Source organism: Amblyomma americanum, chromosome 1 (assembly GCF_052857255.1).
Source record: "Amblyomma americanum isolate KBUSLIRL-KWMA chromosome 1, ASM5285725v1, whole genome shotgun sequence".
Lineage (NCBI taxonomy): Eukaryota > Metazoa > Arthropoda > Arachnida > Ixodida > Ixodidae > Amblyomma > Amblyomma americanum.
Genome location: NC_135497.1, coordinates 256,182,066 through 256,207,953, shown reverse-complemented (window position 1 = coordinate 256,207,953; position 25,888 = coordinate 256,182,066). Strand labels below are relative to the sequence as shown.

At 48.8% G+C, this 25,888-nt stretch overlaps 1 protein-coding gene across 2 annotated transcripts; it reads left to right on the top strand.

The window, feature by feature from the left end:
• Positions 1 to 59: 59 nt before the first annotated feature.
• On the top strand, positions 60 to 922 carry LOC144096704 (uncharacterized). 2 transcript variants are annotated; one of them, XM_077629556.1, is made up of 3 exons: positions 60 to 267; positions 339 to 509; positions 594 to 922. In XM_077629556.1, exons 2-3 carry the CDS (start codon positions 471 to 473, stop codon positions 849 to 851), a joined length of 297 nt encoding a protein of 98 aa, XP_077485682.1. In that variant the 5' UTR covers positions 60 to 267; positions 339 to 470; the 3' UTR covers positions 852 to 922. The 2 variants fall into 2 exon arrangements, with proteins under 2 accessions (XP_077485682.1, XP_077485677.1); XM_077629551.1 differs by having other exon boundaries at positions 60 to 509.
• The last annotated feature ends 24,966 nt before the right edge of the window (positions 923 to 25,888 follow it).

Below are 25,888 nucleotides of genomic sequence, written 5' to 3'. Positions count from 1 at the left end.
CGCCTCTCTCGGCCTGTCCCTAGAGTGCCTAGGGAATCGCTAGGGCCCGGCTGGCCGGCCGCCGGGCGTGCGTGGTCTGCGGGCATTCTCTTCGTGAGCGTAGGCGGCGGCGCGCGCGTTTCGGAAGCTGTCCAGGTATGGCTTTTTTTTTTGCGTGGTGCGCTCGTCGGCGCAGCCAGCTGAAATTTCTGTACAGTTCTTGCTTCCACGACATTGCGACGACCCCCAAAAGGCGCTGACCCGCGAGAAATCGCCAGCGACATAAAGGTACGCATTTTATCTCAAATTTCGCTTCATGAAGTGCTGTACCGCTTACCTACATGCCTTGCGCATTCCAGGACCTCGTTTTCCTGCTGCAGGAGCACGTCGTGCTGGTGTTCAAAATTTTGCAACTCCATTACGACGACCCACATAAGGTGCGGTTTGAGGACCGCCGGCGTCGCCATCTGAACCGCCGTCTGACAGCCACGATGAAGCGCTTGTCTGGCGTGCACGTTCTCAATCACGAGGTAAGGGTTGAACAACGTTTTCGCAAGTTTTCTCGTGCAGAACTCGCCAAATTGCGGGCGCTTGTAACGTAACTTTTTTTGCAGCATCGTTTCCTGGATGCTTCTGGCGAGCCGATGCTGTCCTTGTTTGCCGCAGACCGGGGCATCGACCAGATGTCAAAGATTATCGTCGCGGCCCTCGTCAAGATCTACGGACCAGGGATAGCGTCGGCTTCAAGGGCAAGACCAGGAGAGGTGTACGTCGTGCACCGGTGTCGTCGGTGCGGAGCCAAAGGGCACAAGACGGACCACTGCTGGGCCTACTGCTCACCGCGCCGCCACGCCGCTGCAGGTCGCGGTTGAAGTGCTCCTGCAAACGGCCCTTTTTAGGGCCACCTCATTGTTTCCTGGCAGATCGCGAGCGTCCCGTTTCGTGCCCGTATTCCCTCTCTGTCGAAATCGACGCCAGACATCAAAATCGCGCGGTGTGAGCTAGTAAATCGCTGGTAGAGACAAAACTCGTGCTTGTATACAGACTTACCCATCTCCAGTGCGCCTTTGTTTATTTCCGTAGGCACTACTCGCGCTTTGTAGAAATCGACGCCAGCCCGCGAAAATTTTACATGTTAGACCTCGCTACAGCATTAGCGCAGCGTGCCTTCGTCTCTTTACGTTCTAACTTTTATGCAGCGCACCTTTGTTTGCTCGTTACTTTTGTTCTTTTCAGTCGTTTCCTGAATCCGTCCAAAGAGCCGGGCTAAATGGATGATTATGGAACCACATGGCGATTGCACTGCATACAGCACGACTTTGGTCCCTGTGTTTTTAAATAAAAACATCAGATGTCGAAGGTCATGGTCGTGTCCGAGGATGGCTTCCACAGCTGGGGCCTAACCATAGGGACCGCACACGCTGTGTCGTCGTTGCCAAGTGGAGAGGCCCAAGATGGCTGGCATCCTTAATAAAGATCCCTTCTCGGGGCCGCTTTAGTGTTTCCTGGCAGATCACGCGCTTTCCACCCTGCGCACATGCTCTCATTGCCAATTAAAAAGGTCCTTTAATAATGTTGCATGGTACTTGAACAATAGCGGCTACAATGACAAAGGTGAAGAAGTGCTGGAGTTACACGGAAATAAAAAAGGTTGGGGGTGCCCACATAACAACCTGAAATGGTTTTGGACAGGACTCCTAGTTAATTGCATTTGGAAGAGAAAGACAAGGTTTAATTTTGCAGTGTAAGCTTGCTTCTCTAGAATGAACAGAGAACGTTGCCTCACACTGCTTGGGCCACCTTCCTTGACCCCCATGAAAAAAAAAAAAACAGGATGCCTCTGGGAAACTATTTGCGGAATCTCCGCCCCCCCCCCCCCCCCCCCATTCAGGAGGGAAGGGTGGGTGGGGGGGGGGGGGGGTGACGGCCTCCTCTTTGTCGGGCTCGGCGCGACGCACGATGGACAAGACGGCGAAAGGAAGGGGGCTGTCAGTGACGCATGTTCCGCGCTCTTCGCTTAGCCAGCGTACAAGTCCCTTCGACAGCCTGAAATGCCTTCGGTGGGCATCGTCACGCATGTCGAAAGGATTGTCATGCACGTGCGACCACCGATAACATTCCTTGCAAGCTTATTCATTGCCGTGAAAATCACGTCCTCCCCGTATCTCGCCCCAATTTTTTTGAGCCGGTGTGAAATTCAATGGATGTATGGAATGCCCACACCACTTGTCCACGTCCACCGTCCTCTTTTTTACTAGCATGGGCCTCCCTCCTTTGAACAGGATCCTTTCGGAGATCTGAGCCAACTCAGATCAGGATACCCGGCTTCTTTCAGCCTCTCTACCTGCCCCAGGAAGCTAGCCTCCGCTCTGTGTGTACAGGATTTCCCAAGAGCTCTTTTAAGCATGAAGTCGCTATACCCGCCTTGACGAGTGTGGAATGCCCCTAACTGACGTTCAAGAGAGGTTTTTTTTTTTTGTCCTATGGTGATATTCCCAACAGACCCTGCTCTCTAGATAATGGATCCGGAGGTATAAAAACTTTTTTTTTTATGGCGCAAGGGCATCTATGGCCAAATACGCCTTGACACAAGGTATTTTCTTTTTCTCAAGATGGGGTCAAAGACCCATTTCCCAAGCATTGCACCCTAAATAAGCCGAGCACCAGACCAGGGAAAAGCTTGTACCCATTGTATCCCCGGTGGGTACCCGGCGGCACTGGGGATCGAACCCCGCACCTCCCGCATGCGAGGCGGATGCTCAACCACTTGGCCACCGCTGCGGTCGGTCTAAAAACTGTAGGGTAGCTGAGCTGGGTAGTTCGAAGGTGAATCGCAGGCCACTACCTGTATCTTTGAAGATTTTGACGACGTCCGGAACTGCCTTGGGAGAGTTCGACTTAAGAATGATTAAAAAATCATCGACGTAACACCAGACCAGGGAAAAGCTTGTACCCATTGTATCCCCGGTGGGTACCCGGCGGCACTGGGGATCGAACCCCGCACCTCCCGCATGCGAGGCGGATGCTCAACCACTTGGCCACCGCTGCGGTCGGTCTAAAAACTGTAGGGTAGCTGAGCTGGGTAGTTCGAAGGTGAATCGCAGGCCACTACCTGTATCTTTGAAGATTTTGACGACGTCCGGAACTGCCTTGGGAGAGTTCGACTTAAGAATGATTAAAAAATCATCGACGTAACGGAACACATTTAGCGCGAGGTCAGCAAGATTTTGTGCCAGTTCTTGATCCATCCTGCTCAAGTAAATATCGCTCAAAACGGGTGCCACACGGGAGCCGATGCACACACCCGATTTTTGGACGTACACCTTTTCGCCCCGTCCAACAACGGTTGACTCTAGGTAAAATGATAGCAGCTCCAGGAAACTTTCTATGGAAACCCCCGCACCCCGCCACGAACACCAACTCGTCATTGTCTTTTACAATGCAGTCTTTCACTCTCTGCATGAGCTGAGCATGGGGTAGCGAATAAAATAAGTCCTCCACATCGATGCTGAAGGTAGAGTACTTTTTCTTATCCAACCCAGACAGGTACTTAACCACACTTGCGGAATTGTTCACCAAGAAAGGATCCGAAAGCTTGAGTGAGCTCAAATGTCGCTGTAGAAATCCCGACACAACATGCTGCCAAGTGTTGCGCTCGGATATGATTGTCCTGAACGTTCAGGGAATGTAATTTCACACCGGCTCAAAAAAGTTGGGGCGAGATACGGGGCGGACGTGATTTTCATGGCAAAGAATAAGCTTTCAAGGATTTGTAGTGCTGTGCGAAAGAAGCTCGAGCCTGAGAGCAATCGTGCTGGAGCTGAGTGCTCGATAGCGCACAGACAGAAAACCAGGCTCACAGAGTGTAAGACTGGAGTCGTATACGAAGTCCCCCTCTCGTGTGGGAAGAAGTACATCGGCCAGACGGGTCGATGTATTAACGAGATGTTAGCAGAACATCGCAGGTCGTTGAAGGGCGCACCTTCCTCTAATCTCGCCCTGCACTGCAAAGAGTGCAAAGATTGCTTCCCACGATTGAACAAGACCAGCGTCTTGTTTAAACACAGGGATCAGGTTTGCAGGGAGTTGGTGGAAGCGTACCAGATCAAGAAGGAATCAGATGACTGTGTAGCATCACCATCTGTAGGCCTCATTGATGGGGAGATACCTTTTTTGCGCAGTTTCTTTAGCGCAAGCAGGCGGTGTGGAGCGCTAGCTTGGCAGGAGTGTGCCTGTGAGTTCGCTGTTTGTTTGTTTTGTATCATGTCTCTGACGATGCGGAGATTGCTTTCAGGTGGTGATCAGTGGCATCACGTTACATGTGCCAAGATGGTGTGTGATAGGGTTTGCGCTTTCGGGTTTTTAGCATGTTTTTCGCGGGATGAAGATGCATATATAGGCCTTTTTTCCTTGAAGAAAAAATCTGTTGATAGTCTGCGCTCGTGTCGTGCCTTCTTGTTCTCTGTCTTCGTTTCTTTGCGCAGTTAAACATGATACATACCCAGCTCCAGTGCGCCTTTGTTTATCTCCGTAGCGACTACTTGCGCTTTGTGGAAATCCACGCCAGCCATGAAAATTTACATATTAGACCTCACTACAGCATTATCCCAGCGCAGCGCGCCTTCGTTTCTTTGCGTTCTAACTTTTATGCAGCGCACCTTTGTTTGCTCGTTACTTTTGTTCTTTTCAGTCGTTTCCTGAATCCGTCCAAAGAGCCGGGCTAGGTGGATGATTATGGAACCACATGGCGATCGCACTGCATACAGCACGACTTTGGTCCCTGTGTTTTTAAATAAAAACATCAGATGTCGAAGGTCATGGTCGTGTCCGAGGACGGCTTCCACAGCTGGGGCCTAACCATAGGGACCGCACACGCTGTGTCGTCGTTGCCAAGTGAAGAGGCCCAAGATGGCTGTCATCCTTAATAAAGATCCCTTCTCGGGGCCGCTTTAGTGTTTCCTGGCAGATCACGCGCTTTCCACCCTGTGCACATGTTCTCATTTCCAATTAAAAAGGTCCTTCAAACCCTGCAGAAGGCTTGAATTAGCAACTGCTAATAACAAGATGTTGCATGGTACTTGAGAAACAATAGCGGCTACAATGACCAAGGTGAAGAAGGGCTGCGAGTTACACGGAAATAAAAAATGGTTGGGGGTGCCCACATAACAAGCTGGAATGGTTGGACAGGACTCCTAGTTAATTGCATTTGGAAGAGAAAGACAAGGTTTAATTTTGCAGTGTAAGCTTGCTTCTCTTGACCCCATGAAAAAAAAAAAAGGATGCCTCTGGGAAACTATTTGCGGAATTTCCGCCCCCCCCCCCCCCGCCCCCCGATTCAGAAGGGGAAGGGGGGGGGGGTGATGGCCTTTTCTTTGTCAGGCTCGGCGCGACGCACGATGGACAAGACGGCGAAAGGAAGGGGGCTGTCAGTGACGCATGTTCTGCGCTGTCATTAGGACGAGCTGCTCGGCCTCTCCGCGGCAGCTCCCCTTTGAACCCCCCGCCTGTTCAATCGGAGGCGGGCGACGGCGGGGTGGTGCTGAAAAGGAGCGCCCTTGGGGTCAAGTGCCCCCCCCCCCATAGAGACAGAGACGGCCGAGCGCTTTGAATCTCGCGTATTGTTCGCGCCCGAACCGAACAAGACGCGGCGCGCGGCTGAGACCAATTTGAGTCAAACCAGGTCCAGATGTGGCGGTGGCCAGCCGGTTTACCGGCTTCGGGCTAAGCCGCGCGCGAGCAACGCGCAATTCCCCTGGAAGGTCAAGACAAGCGGTCATGCGGGCACAGCGAAAGCGCCTCGCGACAGACGATCTGGCGACACAGCTAATTGAATACAGCGGGAGCGGCCGATCGTCAGCGAAAATCAGTCGCACGTGTGCGCGCGATATGCAGATATGCAGCTAGTGGTGCTCTTGTAGCGTGTTTCGTCTTTGTTATTGTTTGCATAGGTCGTGATCGCTTATGCATCTTTTTCGAACCTCAAACGTAGTACTTGCCCAGAAGATGGCACGATCAAAAATGGCAGATGGCAAATGGGGCAAAAAGAGAACATTAAAAAAATAATCGCTTCACTAGCAAGAAGGACAGTGGTAAACCGGCACAATAAAGCGCAAGCTTCACGAAACCTGGTGAGAGGATCGGTGGTGAATCCTTCGATGTAGACGGCTCAAGTACAACTGGCTACGTCTCATCGACTTTTCTCTACCCTGCAGCTTCATGCAAGATGTTGCTGTGAACAACATATCTAATGCACGTGCAGCAGGGGATTCCTCCTTTCTGTTTTGTTCATACGCTTCGATCAGTGATTTGATGCTCCCCTGCTCCACGTGTTTTATAAATACTGTCGGAAATCGTACTCGAATATAACAACTTCGAATTCATCAATCAACACTATTCACAAATTAACGGCACAGCCATGGGTACAAGGATGGCCCACACCTACGTCAACATCTTCATGCATAGTAATAAGTAAATTTTTGAAAGATTGTCCCATTAAGCCCACCCTATACAAACGCTACTTGGATGACATCTTTTTAATTTGGACTGACACACCTCGTCCACCCCAACATATGTTTCACTTACACGTGCGCCCACACCACAATTAACTTCCTAGATGTTGAGATTTTGGTAAACGAAAGCTCACTCACCCCCAGTGTATATAGAAAACCGACGGACCGTCAACAATACGTACACTTCCAAAGCTGCCATCCTCGTCACTCTAAAACAAGCATCCCATACTCTCAGGCACATCGATCTAAAGGAATATGTTCCCAAGATGAAGACTTCGTAAAAAATTCCAAACGCATGCAAGAAGTCCTCATTAAGCAGCGATACCCGTCGCCATTGCCGACGATGCCATTCAAAGGACATCTAAACCCAACCGAGAGCAAATACTGGAGTGACGTCGATACATCGAGCAAACAGACCATCAGGCAAATCTCGTACTTCCCTTCACCAGTAACCCAGCCGCCTAACGTACGTAAACAAAATCTTCAAAAAAACATTTCAACATTCTCAAACAAAGCGAGCTAGCGCCTCGCCAAAATTTTCACTGCTCTCCCTCATGCAGTCTACAGACGACCGAAAAACATTCGAAACATTCTAATACACTCAGTCACATAAAGAGCCGGTTTTGGGGTGTCGACCTTGTGGAAAAAGTAGATTCCAGGTCTGCAAACACATTACAAACATCAAGCTGTGAAATAAGCACAGCTTCAGGATTCAAATGGAAACTTAATGACAACTCTGATTGGGATTTCTGCAACGTAATATACCTCCTAGGATGCAGTGTGTGCAGTACGCAGTACATTGGGCAGACCGTTAACTTTATACGAATTCGCTTTAATAACCACCGCGCGCATATTTTATACCTACCTCCCCTTGTTAAAACACATATATTAATGAGAAAAACGACCCATTTGATGCAATTAAGTTAACAGTCCTACAGGGTGGGTTCCACAACAAAGAGATCTCGAGCAACGCGAGTCGTACTTTATTTACAAATTTAATAACAATTCCTCACGGCATTAATGAAAGTCCGGGTGTATTGACCTCCATCGCCCCTTGCAGAGCCAATGCTGACCTTAGGAATTCCGGCGCGATAAACCTCGGTCGTTTGTCGCCAGCGGCATCTTTTTCAAGCTTCGCTGCCCGCTTACACAAAGCTCTGAATTCATCCCCCACCCCTGTCTTGCCAGTTCGACGCACCACCTTGCCGAGCGGGGTGCAATTGAAGAACCAAGAACCCTTGATGGGCACAAAAGAAAAATACTAGAAAAAGGAGAAAGAAATAAAGAGAAAAAGAAAAACGCTTTGTCCCCTGCCGCCCAGCGAGCTTGCGCGGGAGGCCAGCCCGGGGGAAAAAAGGAATAACGAGGGGAGGGAGGGCATCCGGGCCCTCAAAGCAACAATAACAGACTTTGGCAGAGTCCCGGAGCAGATAAGAATCATAGATGCATGTACTGCCCGTGCCGCCGGCCAAAACGAGCAAACAAATAAACAATAAATTCAGACAGGGCAGGAGACGTTCCAGGAGCGTCTTCGGTACGAATAGTGAAGGCGGAATCAGCGGCGCAGTTAGCTTAACTACACACACGTGCACTGTGCATGAAACACACACACAAAAGAAAAAGAAAAAAGGCGGCAAAACATACGAGTTCGCGAAAGTGTCCTGTGGGGGGGTAAAGGTGAATGGCAGGAGCATTTAATCAAGGGTTCTTGGTTCTTCAATTGCACCCCGCTCGACAAGGTGGTACGTCGAACTGGGAAGACAGGGGTGGGGGATGAATTATGAGCTTTGTGTAAGCGGACGGGCAGCGAAGCTTGAAAAAGATGCCGCTGGCGGCAAACGACCGAGGTTTGACGCGCCGGCACTCCTAAGGTCAGCACTGGCTCTGAAAGGGGCGATGGAGGTCAATAAACCCGGACTTTCATTAATGCCGTGAGGAATTGTTACAAATTTGTAAATAAAGTACGACTCCCGTTGCTCTCTTTGTTGTGGAACCCACCCTGTAGGACTGTGAACTTAATTGCATCAAATGGGTCGTTTTTCTCATTAATATATGTGATTTGACAAGGGGATGATGGGTAGGAATAAGATATTTACTTATGCAAGAGTGACTAGCTATGCGCAAAAATTTCCGTGTTTCAATTTTCAAAACTGCGAACTTTGACCGCAGCGTCCCGGACAAATAATTCCAACTCCCGACCGCGTTTTTAAATTCATTCTAAACGGGGTACGTGTTTACGGTACCTGCAGTGGTCGGCTGCGCAACTATATATATAAGCTATCGCGTGCAGCTGTCATATTATAAAAGAAAATCCACACAAAACAAAAATTACGCAGCAACGGGCTGTGGCGAATGATTGCGCGCAATATTTTTTCGCGGGTTAGTGCTAACGAACAGTTTTGTTTTAAATCACGAGAGTTGTATCAAAAGCCTTTATATGTCGTCATTAATTACGATAGGTACGACGACACAGTGAATAGGAGTTTATATAGACTGTCGTCCTTCAAAGACCCAATGCTTTTCTCCTCCAAAACGTCGTGCAGAAAAAAACCGGACCGCCAAATTTTGACACGGTTGTACGAAATTTCTGCACTAACGAAAGCTATGAGTGTAGTCTCCTGCATGTAGAGAATGTAGAATACAAGGAAAAATTATAATATGTATGCTCTAGGTCAGGTTCATAGTCCTACAGCACTCGATTGTAAATGCAGGCACTCGACGGAGCGCTGATAGACGGGCGTGGTCACCTGTAGGCGCATTTGCGTGGCTTTGCATGGATAGTACGTGTTTAACCTCTCAGGTCTGCAAAAGCTGTATCGGGTCCGCCAGGCAGTGGCGATTATAATAAATGCACAACGAAGCGCGCCGTTCGAGCGCACTAAAATAATACACCAGCAGTTCAAGGATATCATATATAATAAAAATATAGAAACGCGCATGCAGTGTGTGAAAGCGCGGCGCATCAGGTGCGCTTTTTGAACCCGCGCGCGCTGTCAAAAACGTGGGGAATTCCGAGAAAAACCTAGGGAAAATATGTCTCTTCCCAACCAAACACGACGTCATTAAAAGTCACGTGACCATGACGTCACGTGACGTTTTAAGCGTGACGTCACATTTTGTTTGACCAATCAGCGTTTCCAGCCCACCTGCACCGAAACGCTTGTGAAAATAACGCTTTCGTTATTACGACCAGGTCGGAATAACGATTTGGCTTGGCTTTCCGTTATTTTCACCTGGTCGAAATAACGCCGGCCCTGCTGCTGTTCGACTCGAGAGAGAGAGGAAGAGAGGAGGAGAAGGTTAGGAGGAACGGAGGGGAGGAAACACGTAGTAACGGTGTGTTCGCGTTGTCTGTGGCGGCCATCGCAGTGCTCGAAAGTCCAAAGATGGAGAGTGTGTCGATGTTTGTGTTGGCATTCGCTCTTTCGGCGAACGGTTTGTTCCTAGCGTTAGTGCCTACGAACGAGCGCCGCGCTGGTCTTAACGCGACAGCGTTACGGAGCTCGTGTCGCAGAAAAGCCGTCGGCCATCATGAACTAACCACGCGCACAACCTGTACACATGTCTTTTTGTGTAAATAGTTTGTATATATTACTTCTCCCCCTATCCTGTCTTCCTGTCCCCTCACCTCTTTCATTTCTCCATTCTGCCTGCTATCCTTTATTTCCGCTGCCCCAGCTCAGGTGCTTCAGTATCGAAGGCAGATGCCGGGGCTAGCAAAAATTTTTTCCTTCCTTTTTACTATTATTTTAATAAAAAAACACTACCACCACCACCTTTGGCCATGAGCGAAAAATCGCGCATTTCGGTGGACACCTGAACCGCGGCGTAAGGGAAGGGATTTTAACGCGACAGCTTTAAGCATTAATTGATTGGTGGATTGATTGACTGATTGATTGATTGATGGATTGATGGAGTGATGGATTGACTTATTGATTCACCGATTTATTGATTGGTTGAACGATTGATCGATCGATTCATTTATTGATTGATTGAACACCTCCATGAAGCGGCGAACTGGTGATCGCTCTGCGCGGCGCGTGCAATCGCGGTTGTTTGCAGCGTAAGATACGCGTCAAAAATGAGCATATTCTGTTATTCTACGATGTGCGAACATTCCAAACAGCAAACATTTTTTTTCTGTCAACACGTAAAGAGTTCAAAAAGCAGTGATATTAAGTGCATTCTGCAGGTTGGTAACGAGTTTCAGCCCAATGAACCGTCTCAGCGGCGTACTCTGTTGACGCCACGACACCTAGCTTGTCGTAATGCATTCCTATTCGGCGCTTTGTTCATGCGACCAACGTAGCGTATTACAGCTGCATGAAAGCAGTACAGTGCTTATGCACTGAGCTGACATGAAGTATATTGGTCATGCTTTAAGGCCGACGTTTGCAGAAAACAAAGATTTTTCATCAAGCTTCAGTCCATTCTGGTCTAGATTAAACGCGGCTTTCTGGCCACCACGTGATTGCTAAATAGCGATATAAATGGCAAGAACTTCACAATTATACCTTCATTTCTGGAATATGATGCGCAATGCGGATGAATAACCGCAAACGCTTCTTGGAAACTGTCGTCTGCTCACTCGATCAGAGCGTTTTCCCCCCCTAGTCGAAAACACATTTTTAGCGATAATTTCTAACTGTATTACTCGAATGACCCCTTGGCTGCCACTTCAGACAACACTTACATTGTCTTTTCTGTTGCCGCATATATGTGACCAACGTACGCTGCAGATTGACTGTAGTAGGACACAAGTCTGCAATAAAGCTCGACCCACATTACTGAGCACCGAACTGAATTTCTCCGTGAGAAAATGTAGACCACTGGTAAAACATTTCAGTTTACCTAAACAAGCAGCCAATCGCGAGTCGAAATTGTAGGCTCAAGGATTTTGTTCTTTTTGGCTTGTTTGATGCAGCCCAACATTAAAAGGTTGATTCTGATCTCTGCCGTAATTGGTAAGTGCAATTATATTACGCCGCGGACCGTAGCCAGTGTTACCAAATGCTAATTTTCTTTTCAATTGTGTCCTTATAAGATCAACGCGCAATCAATACGCATACCGTATTTATGCGGGTAAAGGCCGCACTCGTGTAGGCACAAAATATAGCGTCAGACTGTCTGGGTTATTATAGTAGTTTCTTTCCGCTTTCAGGTAAGCGCCGAAAAAACAAGAAAGATACCGTATTTATGCGGGTAAAGGCCGCACTCGTGTAGGCACAAAATATAGCGTCAGACTGTCTGGGTTATTATAGTAGTTTCTTTCCGCTTTCAGGTAAGTGCCGAAAGAACAAGAAAGTGAACGCGCAAAAAATCACAGTTCAAAGTGTTTGTCGCACTTTACTCAGCTGAGTTCGCAAGTTTCAACGGAATTTTTGCGGAACTTACGAATTAACTGGCGATTCCATGCTCATATCGATAAAAATTTATTTCCAGCCTGTAATGCAGCCAAACTTAAGCAGAGGATCTTATTAATAACCAAGAATAATTTACTGCTGCTTAACTAGACTCTAAAAATCACACCAAAAGGTGCCACAACGTCAAGAAGCCGCTTTGCTTCTATAGAGACGCACGCTAAGGCATCGGCGTAATGGTTGATCGCGAGAGATTAGTCACAAAATGAACGCGGCGGCCTAGCTATTGCTGCAGTGCCTCATGTCGACCACAACACTGTCAGCGCTAATGCATTCAGGCCACATCTCTCTCTCATCACCGCCACATGTAGAGATGGGCAAAACGGCTCACTTCAGTGAGCGGCTCAGAACGGCTCCGCTCACTGAAGTGAGCCGGATCATTTGAACGGCTCACCCGCTCACTTGGGTCGCTCAGGAAAGAGCCGGGTCTTTTGAGCAACTCCTTTAAAGAACGAGTGAGCCGTGGTTCTTTCCTTTCCACTCCCTCTCTCCACAAGTGCGGCGCAGGGACCATCATTTTTTTTTTCTTTTCCTTCCGCATGCTACCGGCTCCTTCAAGCGCGTCTCTAGCTCTTTATTTTTTTCTCTCCCTTGCTACTTCGCCTCATTCTCTCACTCTAACCCCCTCTCCCCCGCGACGTGGCGCGCGGCGAGCACTTCCTTCACCCCACAGTGGAAAGCAGCGGGGATGATTTATCCAAGGCATTGGGGTTTAAGGACAGCGCAGGGAAAGTAGATTTTAAACGGGTAGAGATAACCAAGCGAAGGTTAGCTGATTGGTGGCTAAAATCGAGACAGGAGTAAAATTTGATAAGTCATGGATAGGTGGCTTGAACCACCGCCCGATTCAAAGGGTTCAGAAGGCATTCGACAATCGTCCCCATCTTCAAACACTGCCTGGAGAGGTCCTGTTCCTCTCTTAAAGAAAAGGAAGAGACCGTGCCTGAATTTACTACACGGCTATTTTACTGATGCATATATCGTTTTATTTTCATGAAAGCCGAAATAACTAGCAGGTTACACTGTAACCTCTGCTATAGAGTTTAGTTATTTGGCTTTAAAAAAACGATACGTGCATTAGTAGAATAACCGTGTTATAGGTATTTTTACTAATACCTTCGAAATGTTGCACCAGCTCACGATGCACGATCGGTGGGAGTCGTGAGACATCGCTCGAACAACAGCTGTCAACGAACGGCGCCATCCTTTGCCAATGATTTTGCCAGAAGACACGTTCTGAGCGAAACAGCGCTCGCAGACAACGGACGACAAGGAAGACACAACACCGCAGGACAACACAAAGCGAGGACAAGCTCTGCGAGCGCTCTTTTGCTCGGAATGTATCTCAACCAACTCGCCCAGAAAATACGCACTTTGCCAGAAGACCCGGCTCTGATTGAACGGTTCTTCGAACGGCTCACTGAACGAGAGAAAAGCGGCCCTCCAAAACAGCCGCACGGCTCACTGAACGAGAGAGAAGCGGATCTCCAAAAGAGCCGCACGGCTCACTGAACGAGAGAAGCGCCTCTCCAAAAGAGCCGCACGGCTCACTGCACGAGAGAAGCAGTTCACCAAAAGAGCGACTCTCCAAAAGAGCCAAACGGCTCACTGAACGAGAGAATCGGTTCACCAGAAGAGCGGCTCTCCAAAAGAGCCAAACGGCTCACTGAGCCAAATACCCGGCTCTTCAAAAGATCCGGATCTCCAAAGGAGCCAAAGACCCGCTCTTCAAAAGAGACCCGGCTCTTCAAAAGATCCGTATCTTATGAAGAGCCGGGTCTTCGGCTCAGTGAGCCGATTAACTCCTTTGGAGATCCGGATCTCTCGTTCAGCGAGGCGGGCGACCCGTTCACTCAACCAGCTTTCTCGCACTGCTAATAGATGGCGCGCAAATCGCACCCAGTAGCTCTGACAAGGTCTTGGGCTCTGACGGGCGGTTCGACACGGCTAACTGAACGACAAACCAGCTTTCTCGCACTGCTAACAGATGGCGCGCAAATCGCACCCGGCATAAGACCCAGCGACCGAGCCTGACCGAGCTCTGACGGAACAGACAGTTCGCCGTTTCGGCACGGATCACTACGCGGGACTACGGTCCTATGGATCAGTGAGCCGGATCTCCAAAAGAACCGCCGCTCACTTTTGCTGAGCCACGGCTCACCGGCTCTTTTAAAGAGCGGCTCAGAAGATCGGCTCACTCCTGAGCGACCGATCTCTAGCCATATGTATCAAATCACGAATGAAGTGTCCGCATATCCATGCAGCCAGTTATGCGTCCTTCCTTCCTCTATGTCATCGCCGTCTAAACATTGTCGACGGAAATGACATCTTTCGCTTTGTATGTCCTGGATTAGCTGGTTAATCCACATTAATTTCTTACGCAGCCAACTTCTGTCTATAGTCCTAGCAACAGGCCGCGTCTTATCCGCAAAAGCGCAGAACGAAACTACCTTTTCTTTGATTCCTTTTTCACCGCCCCCACACAGGGCGCGGCATGCCGTGCGAGTATCGTCCCTATACATAAAGGTAAGTGTATTGCAGAAGTTGAACTACCTTTTCTTTAGATTCCTTATACACCGCCCCACACAGGGCGCGGCATACCGCGTGAGATTTGAAGAGAAGTTTATTGACCACGGGCCTGGAAGGGACTGGTATCCCTCGCATAAACATAGATGTGACTCACAACGACATGGGCTGCGTTCCAATACTCTAGACGTCTAGGAAGCAGTCTACATGTCCATGTATTGGAACTTGTCTACTGCTCACGCCGCCTCGCGGCATAATAATGCAACTAAAGCTTATGAACAGTTGTACTGCTATTTTTCACAAACTGAGCAATAACGATAATTAAAAACGTGTTTTCAACAAGTTTACACATTTCTTCTGCAATGACTTTGCGCGTAAACCGGACTGGTGGATGTGCCTATCGGTTAGTCTACTTGTAGCAGACGGGGCCGCTCTCCAAAGACGACGCTAAAGAGATATGCGATTATTCTTTTATTATTGATGCTAAACTGTACATGCTCCTCGAACGGGCTCGTCCAAACGGCCCTGTAAACATAAGAAAGAATACGAAAGACTGTAATCAATATGCGCGAAATGCGATACGGCTAATATACACTGCAACGGAAAACACATACGTGACATTAAACCTGCTGTCTGCCGTACATGGCACTCGGAGACAGCGAGAGACCTAAATACAGCAGCGTTCTTTAATCCTGCAAAGACTAAAATCAATTCGCAACATGCCGGTGTATTTGTTCTGTGAGTGTAGAGATAAAAAATAATGCGCGCTAAAGAGTTGATGCCACTAACACAGCAAGAGAAGAACACATTTGTTAACCGTCACGCCAGCCGTCTTAACGCCCGTCGAGGAAACCAACGACAGCGACGAGTATTCTCTAAAATCAAGGTATTAAGATCCGGCATCGTCAGATGCCGGATCACGTAAACAGACCTACAGCGTCCGCTGCTGTAGCAAAGCTCTCAAGTGCACGATTTTCTCCTGCGTGATTCACTGCTAGGAATCGCACGTCCACGAAGATTAATTAGCCACTAGTTTGCATACCAAATAACATAATGGAATGACTCACATTTTTCCTTTCCTATACTCCGTGTACAGTCCGACGCCCGCAAGAGCACGACTCGCTCATCAGCGTACATCAGCTCCGCCATCTTTAGACAGCAAGTTAGCCTGCATCGATGTGGACTTCGGCGAAGCAGTCTTATGAGACTGCTTCGCCGAGAAATGGAACGCGTCCCAAGATGGCGGCTGTCCGGCTAGACGTCTAAGTAGCCGTCTACTTGGGTTGAAGAGAAGTTTATTGACCACGGGCCTGGAAGGGACTGGTATCCCTCGCAAAAACATAGGCACAGAACGGCGAGTAATGTCGCCCAACATAAACTAATGACATGCGTTAGCGGCAATCTACTTATGCAATTGGCATGAAATGCACAAATACAAAACGCATAAAAGTCCGAAAGAGTTCAAAAGAGGGTCCATACGTGCGGGGTGGGGGAAGCACGCGGGGCATGCACGCACAGCACACCGCGCACAATCGCCGCACACAAGGAGCGCACAGCACACTCAGTATGGCAGGAGCTGCACGGTGACGCGACCCTGCTTGTGTGGATGAACCGGGTGCTCCACCGGCGTAGGAATTCTTCCTCGTCGAGGGTGACCCAGTCTAAGCACGCCTGTTCGAAGAGGCGCGTTCTCACCCTCAGCAACAATGGGAACATGGCCCGCTGAGGTCGACCCTGCAAGGAAGCCACGCCTCTTTGCCGCCACAAAACAAACGCACCCACACAGAGCAGAAGCCGCACAAATGACTCACGTGGCCGGGTGCGGGAGTTTAGGGAAACAAAAAACATACGCGACATGAGCCGCCAAAACGTTCTAGCCACCACGCAGTCATACATGGCATGCTGCAGGGTTTCAGTGTCGCCACACTGAGGACACCGCGAAGAAGGGGCGATGCCCCACGCTGCAACACGGACTCCCGTGGGCAAGACCCTCCAGCCTCGCAGCCAGCCGAAGTCACGAACGTCTGGTGGAAGAGTGCCAGACGTCAAATCTCGCCACCGCACCCGCCTGCTCCGTGCGAGCTGTTCTGGAGTAGCCTCCTGGATAGCAAGGAGCTCGCAAACACGGGAGGCCTGTGTCTTAGTGACGTCGACCTCGGGCAGAGCGGCTGTGAGAGACTCGGCCGCCCGACAGACATACCTAAAAAACCTCGGCGGCTGTTCGGCTGAAGGACCTGTTACCGGACCAAAAAAGAGGCGCCGCGACGTCCCAAGAAGGTAGGCGAGAAGTCCCCTCCCCGGGTAGTCGGTGACGTTGACCAGGTCGCGGACGCCTCGGACAGCTAAAACACTGCACATGGTGCGTAAATCGGGCAAGCTGAACCCGCCCATGCGCGTGGGAAGGCGGAGGAGCGCGCGGGCGACGGTCTCAGTCTTTCCCGCCCAGAAGAAAGCGCCACAAAGTGTGGCCAAACGATGCATGAATGTGCGCGGCGGACAGGCGACGCGAGCTGCGTAGAAGAGTGGCGCGCACACAGAAGATCTGATTACAAAAGCGCGCTCAGATAGCGACAAGCGAAAACGCGCTGCCACTGCGAGACGTCGCTCTGCGGTCGTTCTTAACTGCGACCACGACTCGCGAGCTACCTCTCCTGAGGAGAGGAACACGACGCCAAGGACCTTGACCGCCGAGACCCACTCAACGTCGCCCAGCAGGTCTGACGTAAAAGCGCCAAAGCGCAGAGCTTTGCTCTTGCCCCTGTTAAGCAGGGCGCCGGACAGCTCGCTGTAACACGCAAAAAGCCGTAAGAACGCTGCGTAGCTGTCCTCGTCTCGCAAAAACAGGGACACGTCGTCAGCGTACGCGGGCACCTTCACCTGACCTTGGCCAGGCAAAGGGAACCCGCGCACCGATGGACACTCAGTTACGCGCCGCAGGAGTGGGTCTAAACACAACACGAATAGCAAAGGCGACATGGGACAACCCTATCGTATGCCGCGCTCGATATTGAAGCGGTCGCTCAACGAACCGTTAAAAAACAACCGAGCTGTAAGGCCGGAGTACAACTGCGTTAACCGCGCCACGAACTCGGACGGAAAGCCGAAAGCCCCGAGAACTCCAAAAAGGTAGCGGTGCTCAACTCGGTCGAAGGCTTTAGCCTGATCAAGTGAGACGAAACAACCCGGTATTCCCGTTCTCGAGGTGAACGTGAACAAGTCACGCGTTAGTGCGAGAGACGAGAACACCGATCGTCCGGGCACACTGCATGTCTGTGCAGGGCTTATGAGCTCCGCTAAAACCGTGCTCAACCTTTTAGCCAGCAGTGACGCCACAATCTTGTAACCTGCATTAAGCAGTGTGATCGGGCGCCACGCCTGCGGGTCAGATGGACTCCCGCCAGGCTTAAGGATGAGGACAATACGGCTCTCTCTGAAGGACTCCGGCCTCTCGCCGTCCCTGACGAAGGCGTTCACCATCTGGAGAAGGTGTTTCTCCAGAACGGTGTAAAACCGCGCATAAAAGCTAATGGGAATGCCGTCAGGGCCTGGAGCTGAGGCAGCGTTCATGCCTTTAACTGTGGCAAAGAGTTCCTCTGAGCTCACCGGAGCGCCGAGCTGTGTGCAGACATCGCTCGGCACCTGCGGCAGATGGCCGAGAAAACTGCTTAAAGCGACCGTGAAAGAGGCGGCGTCCCACCGTCCGGCCTCAGAAACAAACAGCTGTGAGAAGTGATGCTGAAAAACGGCAGAGATGACAGCCGCGCTGCTGCTCCTGGAACCGTCCGGCAAAACGACCTCCTCCACGCGAACCTGACGTGTCTCGTCAAGACTACCTGTGCGCACCTGCCGCAGCACTGTTGGATCAGACACAGGTCTACCCTGCACTAGTGCCTGACTTCCGGCTCGCGAGGACTGGCGTAGAAGCATGTGGTAGCGTGCTTTTAAAAGGGCGAGGTAATCGCGCATGGCAAAGGTAAGCGGCGCGCCGCGCTGCACAATGCGAATACGGGCAAGGGTTGTATTTATCTCCTCCGAGATACGCCTCCTACGCTGGCGCCCTTCGCTAACTAAAAGCGCCCGCCATGCCGATTTGAGGTCATCCCAGGTGTTGGCACTTGCAATGTCTCCAACCGGGCCTTCCAACGCCTGTTCAATAGAGGTCACGCTCGACCAATCTGTCAGCAGACATGGATCCATACGCCACGCGTCGACGCGGGGGGCGCCACCGCCCATGTCCAGTACTGCTGACAGAGGTCGGTGGTCGCTAATACGTGGGGTGCCCGGGGGAAACGCGAGCAGGTCACACGATACCACACAACAATCCAACTCGCGAGGAAACAGGAATTTGTCGAGACGACTAGCTGACCTGCCCCTCTCCCAGGTAGCACCAAAAGTGTCACCATGTAGTTGTGCCCACGCGTCGGTCAAAGAAAATTGAATACAAATATCCCGCAGTGACCGTGCCCCGGCGTAGGGTCGCCCCTTGCCTGGACCGCGAACATCACGAACGGGATCAAAAACACAATTGAAATCGCCGACTAAAAAAACAAGGATAACAGTCCACTGATTAGAAAAAATTTTATTTACATATGTACACATGCCAAGGTTACCGGATACATTTGACATTCACAAGTTGACATGACGCTCAGCATGTAAGGCGAGCCAATTAGAGTGCCAAAACATCTTTGAATAACTAACAGGAATTTCTTGTGTGCGATTTAAAGCGGCGTGGCATGATTATTAACAGTGAGTGATACCGGAAAAATCTGACACGGAAAAAAAGGGGGGGGGGGAATAAAGAAGAAGACCCTATCGCCAGTTTGGTCTAAAGACCAGAACAAGACGTTCATTGTTAACAGAAATGAATGGGCATGACCACTGCCGGAGAAACTCTTCCTCTCCCAAGAAAAAGAGTTCCTCTGACAAGAAACTGATCAGCTCCCTTCTAAGACGGCCAAGTATTGGCCACACAGCTCGGCGTCGAAAGCCACCAGCGACCGCGGTGCATCGATTGCGCCATAAACTAAAAAGACCTGCAACAATTAACAGGCGAGCAAAACGGCCGCTGGGGAAGCGGCCGCGGGAGACAAAGCTCGAAATGCCCTGCCCACGGAATCCCGCATGAACGGCGCGCCAAAAGACACGTGCTACAATGCAGGTGACTGTAGCAAGGCGATTAGATTCCGGAAGCGGGCAATTCGGACAGGTACTGGAGCGTAAAACGCCCCACCGCTCCAGCCGATCACAAGTAGGCAGCACTGCCCAACCAAGTTTCCACACAAAGTCACGTAGATGGTCTGGGAGAGGCGTCGATGTTATGCGCGCCCATTGAACGCGGCGCATCGGTGAGCGGCGAGCCGCCGGCACAACAGGCAACAACAGCGAGCCCATAATATCCACGACACGGTCTGTAAGGATGTTGACGTCAGGTGCTACTGCGCTTGCATGCCTGAAAAAGGCCACTGCCGTAGTATATATAGCGGTAGGCTTCTCTGATTGAGGACCATGATTAACTGGGGCCGAGGGATCCAAAAAGCGCAAGGAAGGACCCAAAAAGTACCGCGCCAGGGTTCGCGCCGGAGACGCGTCACCCAGCAGGATACGCAACATGCACTTCAATGCTAGCAGTGAGGACGTGATGGTCAACGTTGGGAAGGCAAAACCACCTCTCTCACGTGGTTGTCCAAGAACAGCACGAGGCACAAGCTCGGTTCCGCCTGACCAAAAAAAAGAAAAAACTGTAGTCTGCACCCGCCTTATGACGCGCAGGGGTGGTTTAACAATGTGGCAAAGGTACCAAAAGGCACCCAGCACGACCGACTGAACCAGGTAGCGCCTCTCAAGCAGAGGAAGGTCAAAGGTCTGTGCCCTCTGCACACGAGCTGTAATACCCTCTACGACCGAAGACCACATACCATCCCATACTCTAGCACAGTCGTAGGTCACTCCTAAAATGCGCATCTGCTCACACCACTGCAAAGGTATTGTACTCGTTAGACGTCTCTGAGGTGACCCTACAAAAAAGTAATGACTCTTGGAATAATTAAGAGCACCCCCGACAAGGAGGCGTACTCTCGAAAAACGTTTAAAACTTCGAGCAGGCTGCGTTCATCAGCTAAGTATAGCGTGATGTCATCTGCATAAGCAGTGACGCGTACACTCTCACTGCCTGGCAATGCCAGACCGCTAATGAGAGAATGGTGATTGACTGCCGAAAGGAAAGGCTCTAATGCTAAGACAAACAAAAGAGGGGAGAGCGGACAACCTTGACGGACGCCGCGGCCAACATCAAATGCGGTACTTTCCCAGCCATCGAGGAACAGAGTGCTTGAAATATCTCTGTCTCTCTGTACATCACTTTAATAAGTAGCACAAAAGAAGGTGGGAAACCGAAAGCATCCAGTGTACCGTAAAAATACCCATGCGTAAATATACTAAGTCCACATTGGAGGCAACCATGGTACCGCAAAAACCCCGATTAACTGTGTTTTGTGCTGGCCAAGTCAAGCAGAAAAGACTAACAATATGCGCAAGTGTTCTTAGATATAACTCAAAGTTTTTCAAGCCAATTTAGCAAAAAATTTTATGCCATTGAGCACACAATAAACAGCTGGCAAAGCAAAACATGATTCCTTACTGCAAGAGCGCCAAGCATGACGAACAGCGCTAAAGCACGCTAGAAATTTCAATAAATACCGAGAAAAGGTGTGCTCTCTGCCAGCAGGTGGCCAGCATGCAACGGGCTCGCGGTTGTGCATCGCTCGTTGCCATAGCAACTGCGAAGCCAATCTTAAGCCTACGTACTGTGGGCGCATTCGAATTGCGTCCTGGACACTCGCGGATTCACTCAGGCGTACGATTTTCTCGGGTAGCCCGAAAGCTGCCCGCATCGCCATAGCAATGCGTTAGCTTTTCGCCTCTGGCAGCCCGCGGACTACTTGGGTAGACTGTGCGCATTCTGAATGATTTTCGTGTTCCTGGAGGACGATATCGTGCGTTAAACTTTCACATGAGCTCTGTAGCTGCTCTCTGAACCATCGTAAGACATTTTATTTTTGCATCTTCGTTATGTTTCATGAAATCCACTACACATGGGCGCATGGTCGGAGCTGCGAGCGCGTATCGTTTGCTCATGTCGTCAAGAGGTTCGTAATTGCTAACTTGCTGTCTATTGATGGCGGAGCTGATGTACGCGGATGAGCGAGTCGTGCTCTTGCGGGCGTCGGACTGTACCCGGAGTATAGGAAAGGAAAAATGTCAGTCATTTCATTATGTTATTCGGTACGCAAACTAGTGGCTAATTAATCTTAGTGGACGTGCGATTTCTAGCAGTGAATCACGCAGGAGAAAATCGTGCGGTTGAGAGCTTTGCTACAGCAGACGCTGTAGATCTGTTTACGTGGTCTGTTTACGTGATCCGGCATGATCTTAATTAGCACCTTGATTTTAGGGATTAATACTCGTCGCTGTCGTTGGGTTCCTCGACGGGCGTTAAGATGGCTGGCGTGACGGTTAACAAATGTGTTTTTCTGTTGCTGTATTATAGCTGCATCAACTCTTTCGCGTACATTCTTTTTAATCTCTACTGTCTCAGAACAAACACACCGGCATGTTGCGAATTGATTTTTGTCTTTGCAGGATTAAAGCTCGCTGCTGTCTTTAGGTTTCTCGCCGTCGCCGAGTACCACGTAACCCATGGTCGGGCTCTCAAATTTATTCCGAACTCCGTAAAGAAATATTTTTCGGTCCCCTTACCCTTCGTTTCCAATCAGCATAGTTTGAACAAATATTCGGTCGCTTAATAGTTTGAAGTATCGAGGCGTCGAATGCCTGACCATTGGTACGTGGCCATATATATATATATATATATATATATATATATATATATATATATATATATATATATATATATATATATATATATATATATATATATATATATATATTCACCAAAAATTGAAGAAACATAACAGGATTTAATTCACGATCGACGTTTCGGCTGGAGGACCAGCCGAAACGTCGATCGTGAATTAAATCCTGTTAGGTTTCTTCAATTTTTGGTGATTTTATATTATATTGACCAAATCAGCTGCCAGAAATCACTTTTGGTGTGTGTATATATATATATATATATATATATATATATATATATATATATATATATATATATATATATATATATATATATATATATATATATATATATATAATTTTTCAACCATGGCGCGTGCACAATTTGTCCCTAAACGTAATGACCCTTGGATATATTGTCTTCATCTTCAAAAAACTTGTCGAAAATCTCAAAGGTTTATTATGGAAACAAATTTATATATAAGATTGCTCAAAGGGAGCACGGCTACAAAACTACTGCCGCACACACACGCATCCACTCTTGGCGCTCTTGATTCAGTTACAACAGATTGACAGAAAGTTCGAGCTATATAAAAGCGAGCACGAAACAACGAGAGTTCACTGTGTGAGCGTGTGATTGAGGAAGGATCGCGCATAAAAGGTTTTACCACTAAACGCACTTATCATATATGGTGCTTGCAACTGGCTCTTCTAGCCCTCGCAATGAAAAGAGGCAGGATTGATTTTTTTTCCTTTGCAAAACAAACATCCAGTAGAACCCCGCTGTTACATTCGCGGTTGCTGAGTTTTTACCCGTTGCTACGTTTTTATTTTTTTTTAATATGAGCCAGATAGCCCAGCTGCCACAGAAGCCCCTACAACAGAAACTCGATCGCCTATATCTGTTACATAATGCAATTGTTTCATAGTTCCCTTGTCGTACGTCGCGAAAGTCATCTCACAATGGTAGTTTACACCGTCCCGGAATTCGTTCAATGTGCGCGTAATGGCGACGCCGGCCAGAAAAAGCGAGACTGTATGTACTCTATGTAGGCGCCTAATTTTTATTCGCCGCTGCGTTTGGCGACTTCTGGAAGGAAGCACCCTGGCCAACGCCAACACACTTACAGGCCATGTGATTTTTTGTGCGTCTGTTGCCACAGTTACATCACCACTGTGACGCTAACGCGAATGGCAGCACAAAAACTGAACTATGCCGCGGTGGACGGCACAAACAGTGCTGTACGAAATGCGGTCCGTGGGTTGGCTCCGATAATTTTGTTTCTGCCATCCGCTTTATTCTTGTTACCTGCACCTTAAAATACACAATTTCTAGATTCCAATAGGCGATGATTCTATGTGATCAATGCGGCCACCGTGATAGCAGCGAAGAAGCGCACGCGTACCGCATCTTCGCACGCTCTAGACAGCCTCCCTCTTCACTGCTAAATCTCTTCCACAGACAGCTGCTCAGGCTAACCGAGACTCATTGCAGTGCGCTTCTGAAGCTTTGCACATATGCAGAACGATCGTGAGAACCACACATTAATTCCAGAGAAGCATATATGGTGCATATGTCACAATAATAAAAAACTGCAGGCAGCGCTGCACAATTTCTTTCACGCTACGTTCCCTGGCTTTTCTGATTTTTTTTTCTTTTCGCGGTCCCATGAAAAACGTGACGGTAATGTTCTGTTGCATTTAACAATTATATATGAACACAAGTGCACACTCCACTCTCACCTCAGGTTGTACATGCAGGCCAAAAATTGAACTTCATATTGTCTCTGGAACTTTAAATAAAATAAGTAATGTTTTGCTGTATATCTAATGAGATCAAATCACCTTTGGAATACCAAATTTTATCTACATGATTCAGCACATTAGCATACCAAAATATCGTATATTTAGATCAGGTGTACATGGCCCATAGGGCCATCCTCTCCCGGATGCACACAAATCACGTACATCACCACCTGGACGATATGACCAAAGATGTCACACATGCCCAAGAATGCTGATTCCTTGGTGTAGCTAAGCTTTTCGGCCAGAAGAATGGGTAACAGGGTGAGCTGATGCAGGTTGATCGCTTGCAATAGAGAAATAATCACTAGAAAAATGCATCCCTGTATGTGCACTCACAACTGCAGCTGAACTAGTTTTTATTGCTATGTGAAATAAGTAGTAGTTACGGAAGAAGAAAATAAGTAAGGCATGTTTTGCACAAAACAAAAAATAAATGCCATTCAGCAGGTGCACGTGAGAGTTTTCAGTAGCAAGGTATATATATGCCGAGCCCAATTTACTTTCTAGAAGCTACCCTACATATACTATAATCGCTCAAAAATTGAGTTTACAGTGTTTCTCCGAAGACGTGATAATTTTTAAATAGATTTTTTGTGTTAAAGGGGCTGTGAAGGGGGCTCTAATAAAGTTGCGGCATGCCTGGGATATTGAAGCACGCTGCTTCACAAATAGTGTCTAGATAGGATTTTTTAAATGCGCTTTGTAGAAGCTGAATTATCTGTAGTTAAAATTTGAATTTCAGTGTCTTCATGCCTTTCCCTCTCCTCTCGTCACCTTTTGCACGCTGGAAGGCAGGCGCTCCTTCGCTGACCCCCCTCTGGGAGCGGAGCTTCCCGACCCGCCGGAGATAAGCGGCTTATTGGCCGCGGCCACGGTAACTGCCTGACGTCTTAAAGAATCTAACCAATGGCCACCTCAAACCTTGTCTACGCAGATGCGGGGAATGGAGGGTGCGAGCATGAAAAAGTCGCCGGGAAGGGCTCGCCAACTTCGGCGCGTATTGTTGGTCGTCTGCTGCGTGTAGAAGAGTATTATTTGGCTCTGGTTTTCATGGCAACACAGTGCAGTGAATAAGTGAGTTAATGTGCTCTCCTCGGGAGGCGTTTCAGAGCCCCTTTAAAAAAGTGCGTCAAAATAAACTAACATGAGTTATTTAACCAGCAGGCTGGTAATCTAATGTATGATTTAATTTTTTACCAATTACAGTAATGTGCCTTATTTATTGAAAGGTTAATTGTAGCTGACCCTAATATCCACATCAGTTTTTAGATTTTTCAAAATATGATTCTCGTGGCTGCAGCGCAATGAGTTTACTGTGCACAAATGGGCAAAGCCACATGGGCCAGAAGGGCTTGCAGCCACGCCTAAAAGTGCATACCCAGCTATCTCCTCTAGCAGCTCCCGCCACGGGCACTAAAGTGTATACACTTTATTCCCTGTTACTGTTTTTCCAAGTTCAGCCGGTGTCAAAGAGATCTCTTTAAGAGCTTTTCCTTATAAAAAAGAACTAATCAAAACTAGGGCACATCTCACACACGAAGATTATAGCAGAAGCCTTAAGACAGCTGCAATGCATGCCTGCAGGCTTTCGACTGGTACCAACTGAAAATGTAGACAGTGTAATCTGACATATCGGAGCTGAGACCACATAGAAACCTGTGGTTTCCATAGCTGGAGACTATTGGAAATCTGACATGCTTATGAAGTTGACCTACTGTTGGTCCAAGACAGAAGCATTTAGCTTCTATTAAGTCGCTAACTGGAACTATTTTCCGTTATGTTTCAGGTGCACCCAAG

What these genes read in the sequence shown, in the direction of transcription:
- LOC144096704 (XM_077629551.1), top strand. Translation starts at nt 321, where the DNA reads ATGCCTTGCGCATTCCAGGACCTCGTTTTCCTGCTGCAGGAGCACGTC. An exon ending in TGCACGTTCTCAATCACGAG is followed by an intron (nt 510 to 593) that starts GTAAGGGTTGAA and finishes CTTTTTTTGCAG; the next exon opens with CATCGTTTCCTGGATGCTTC.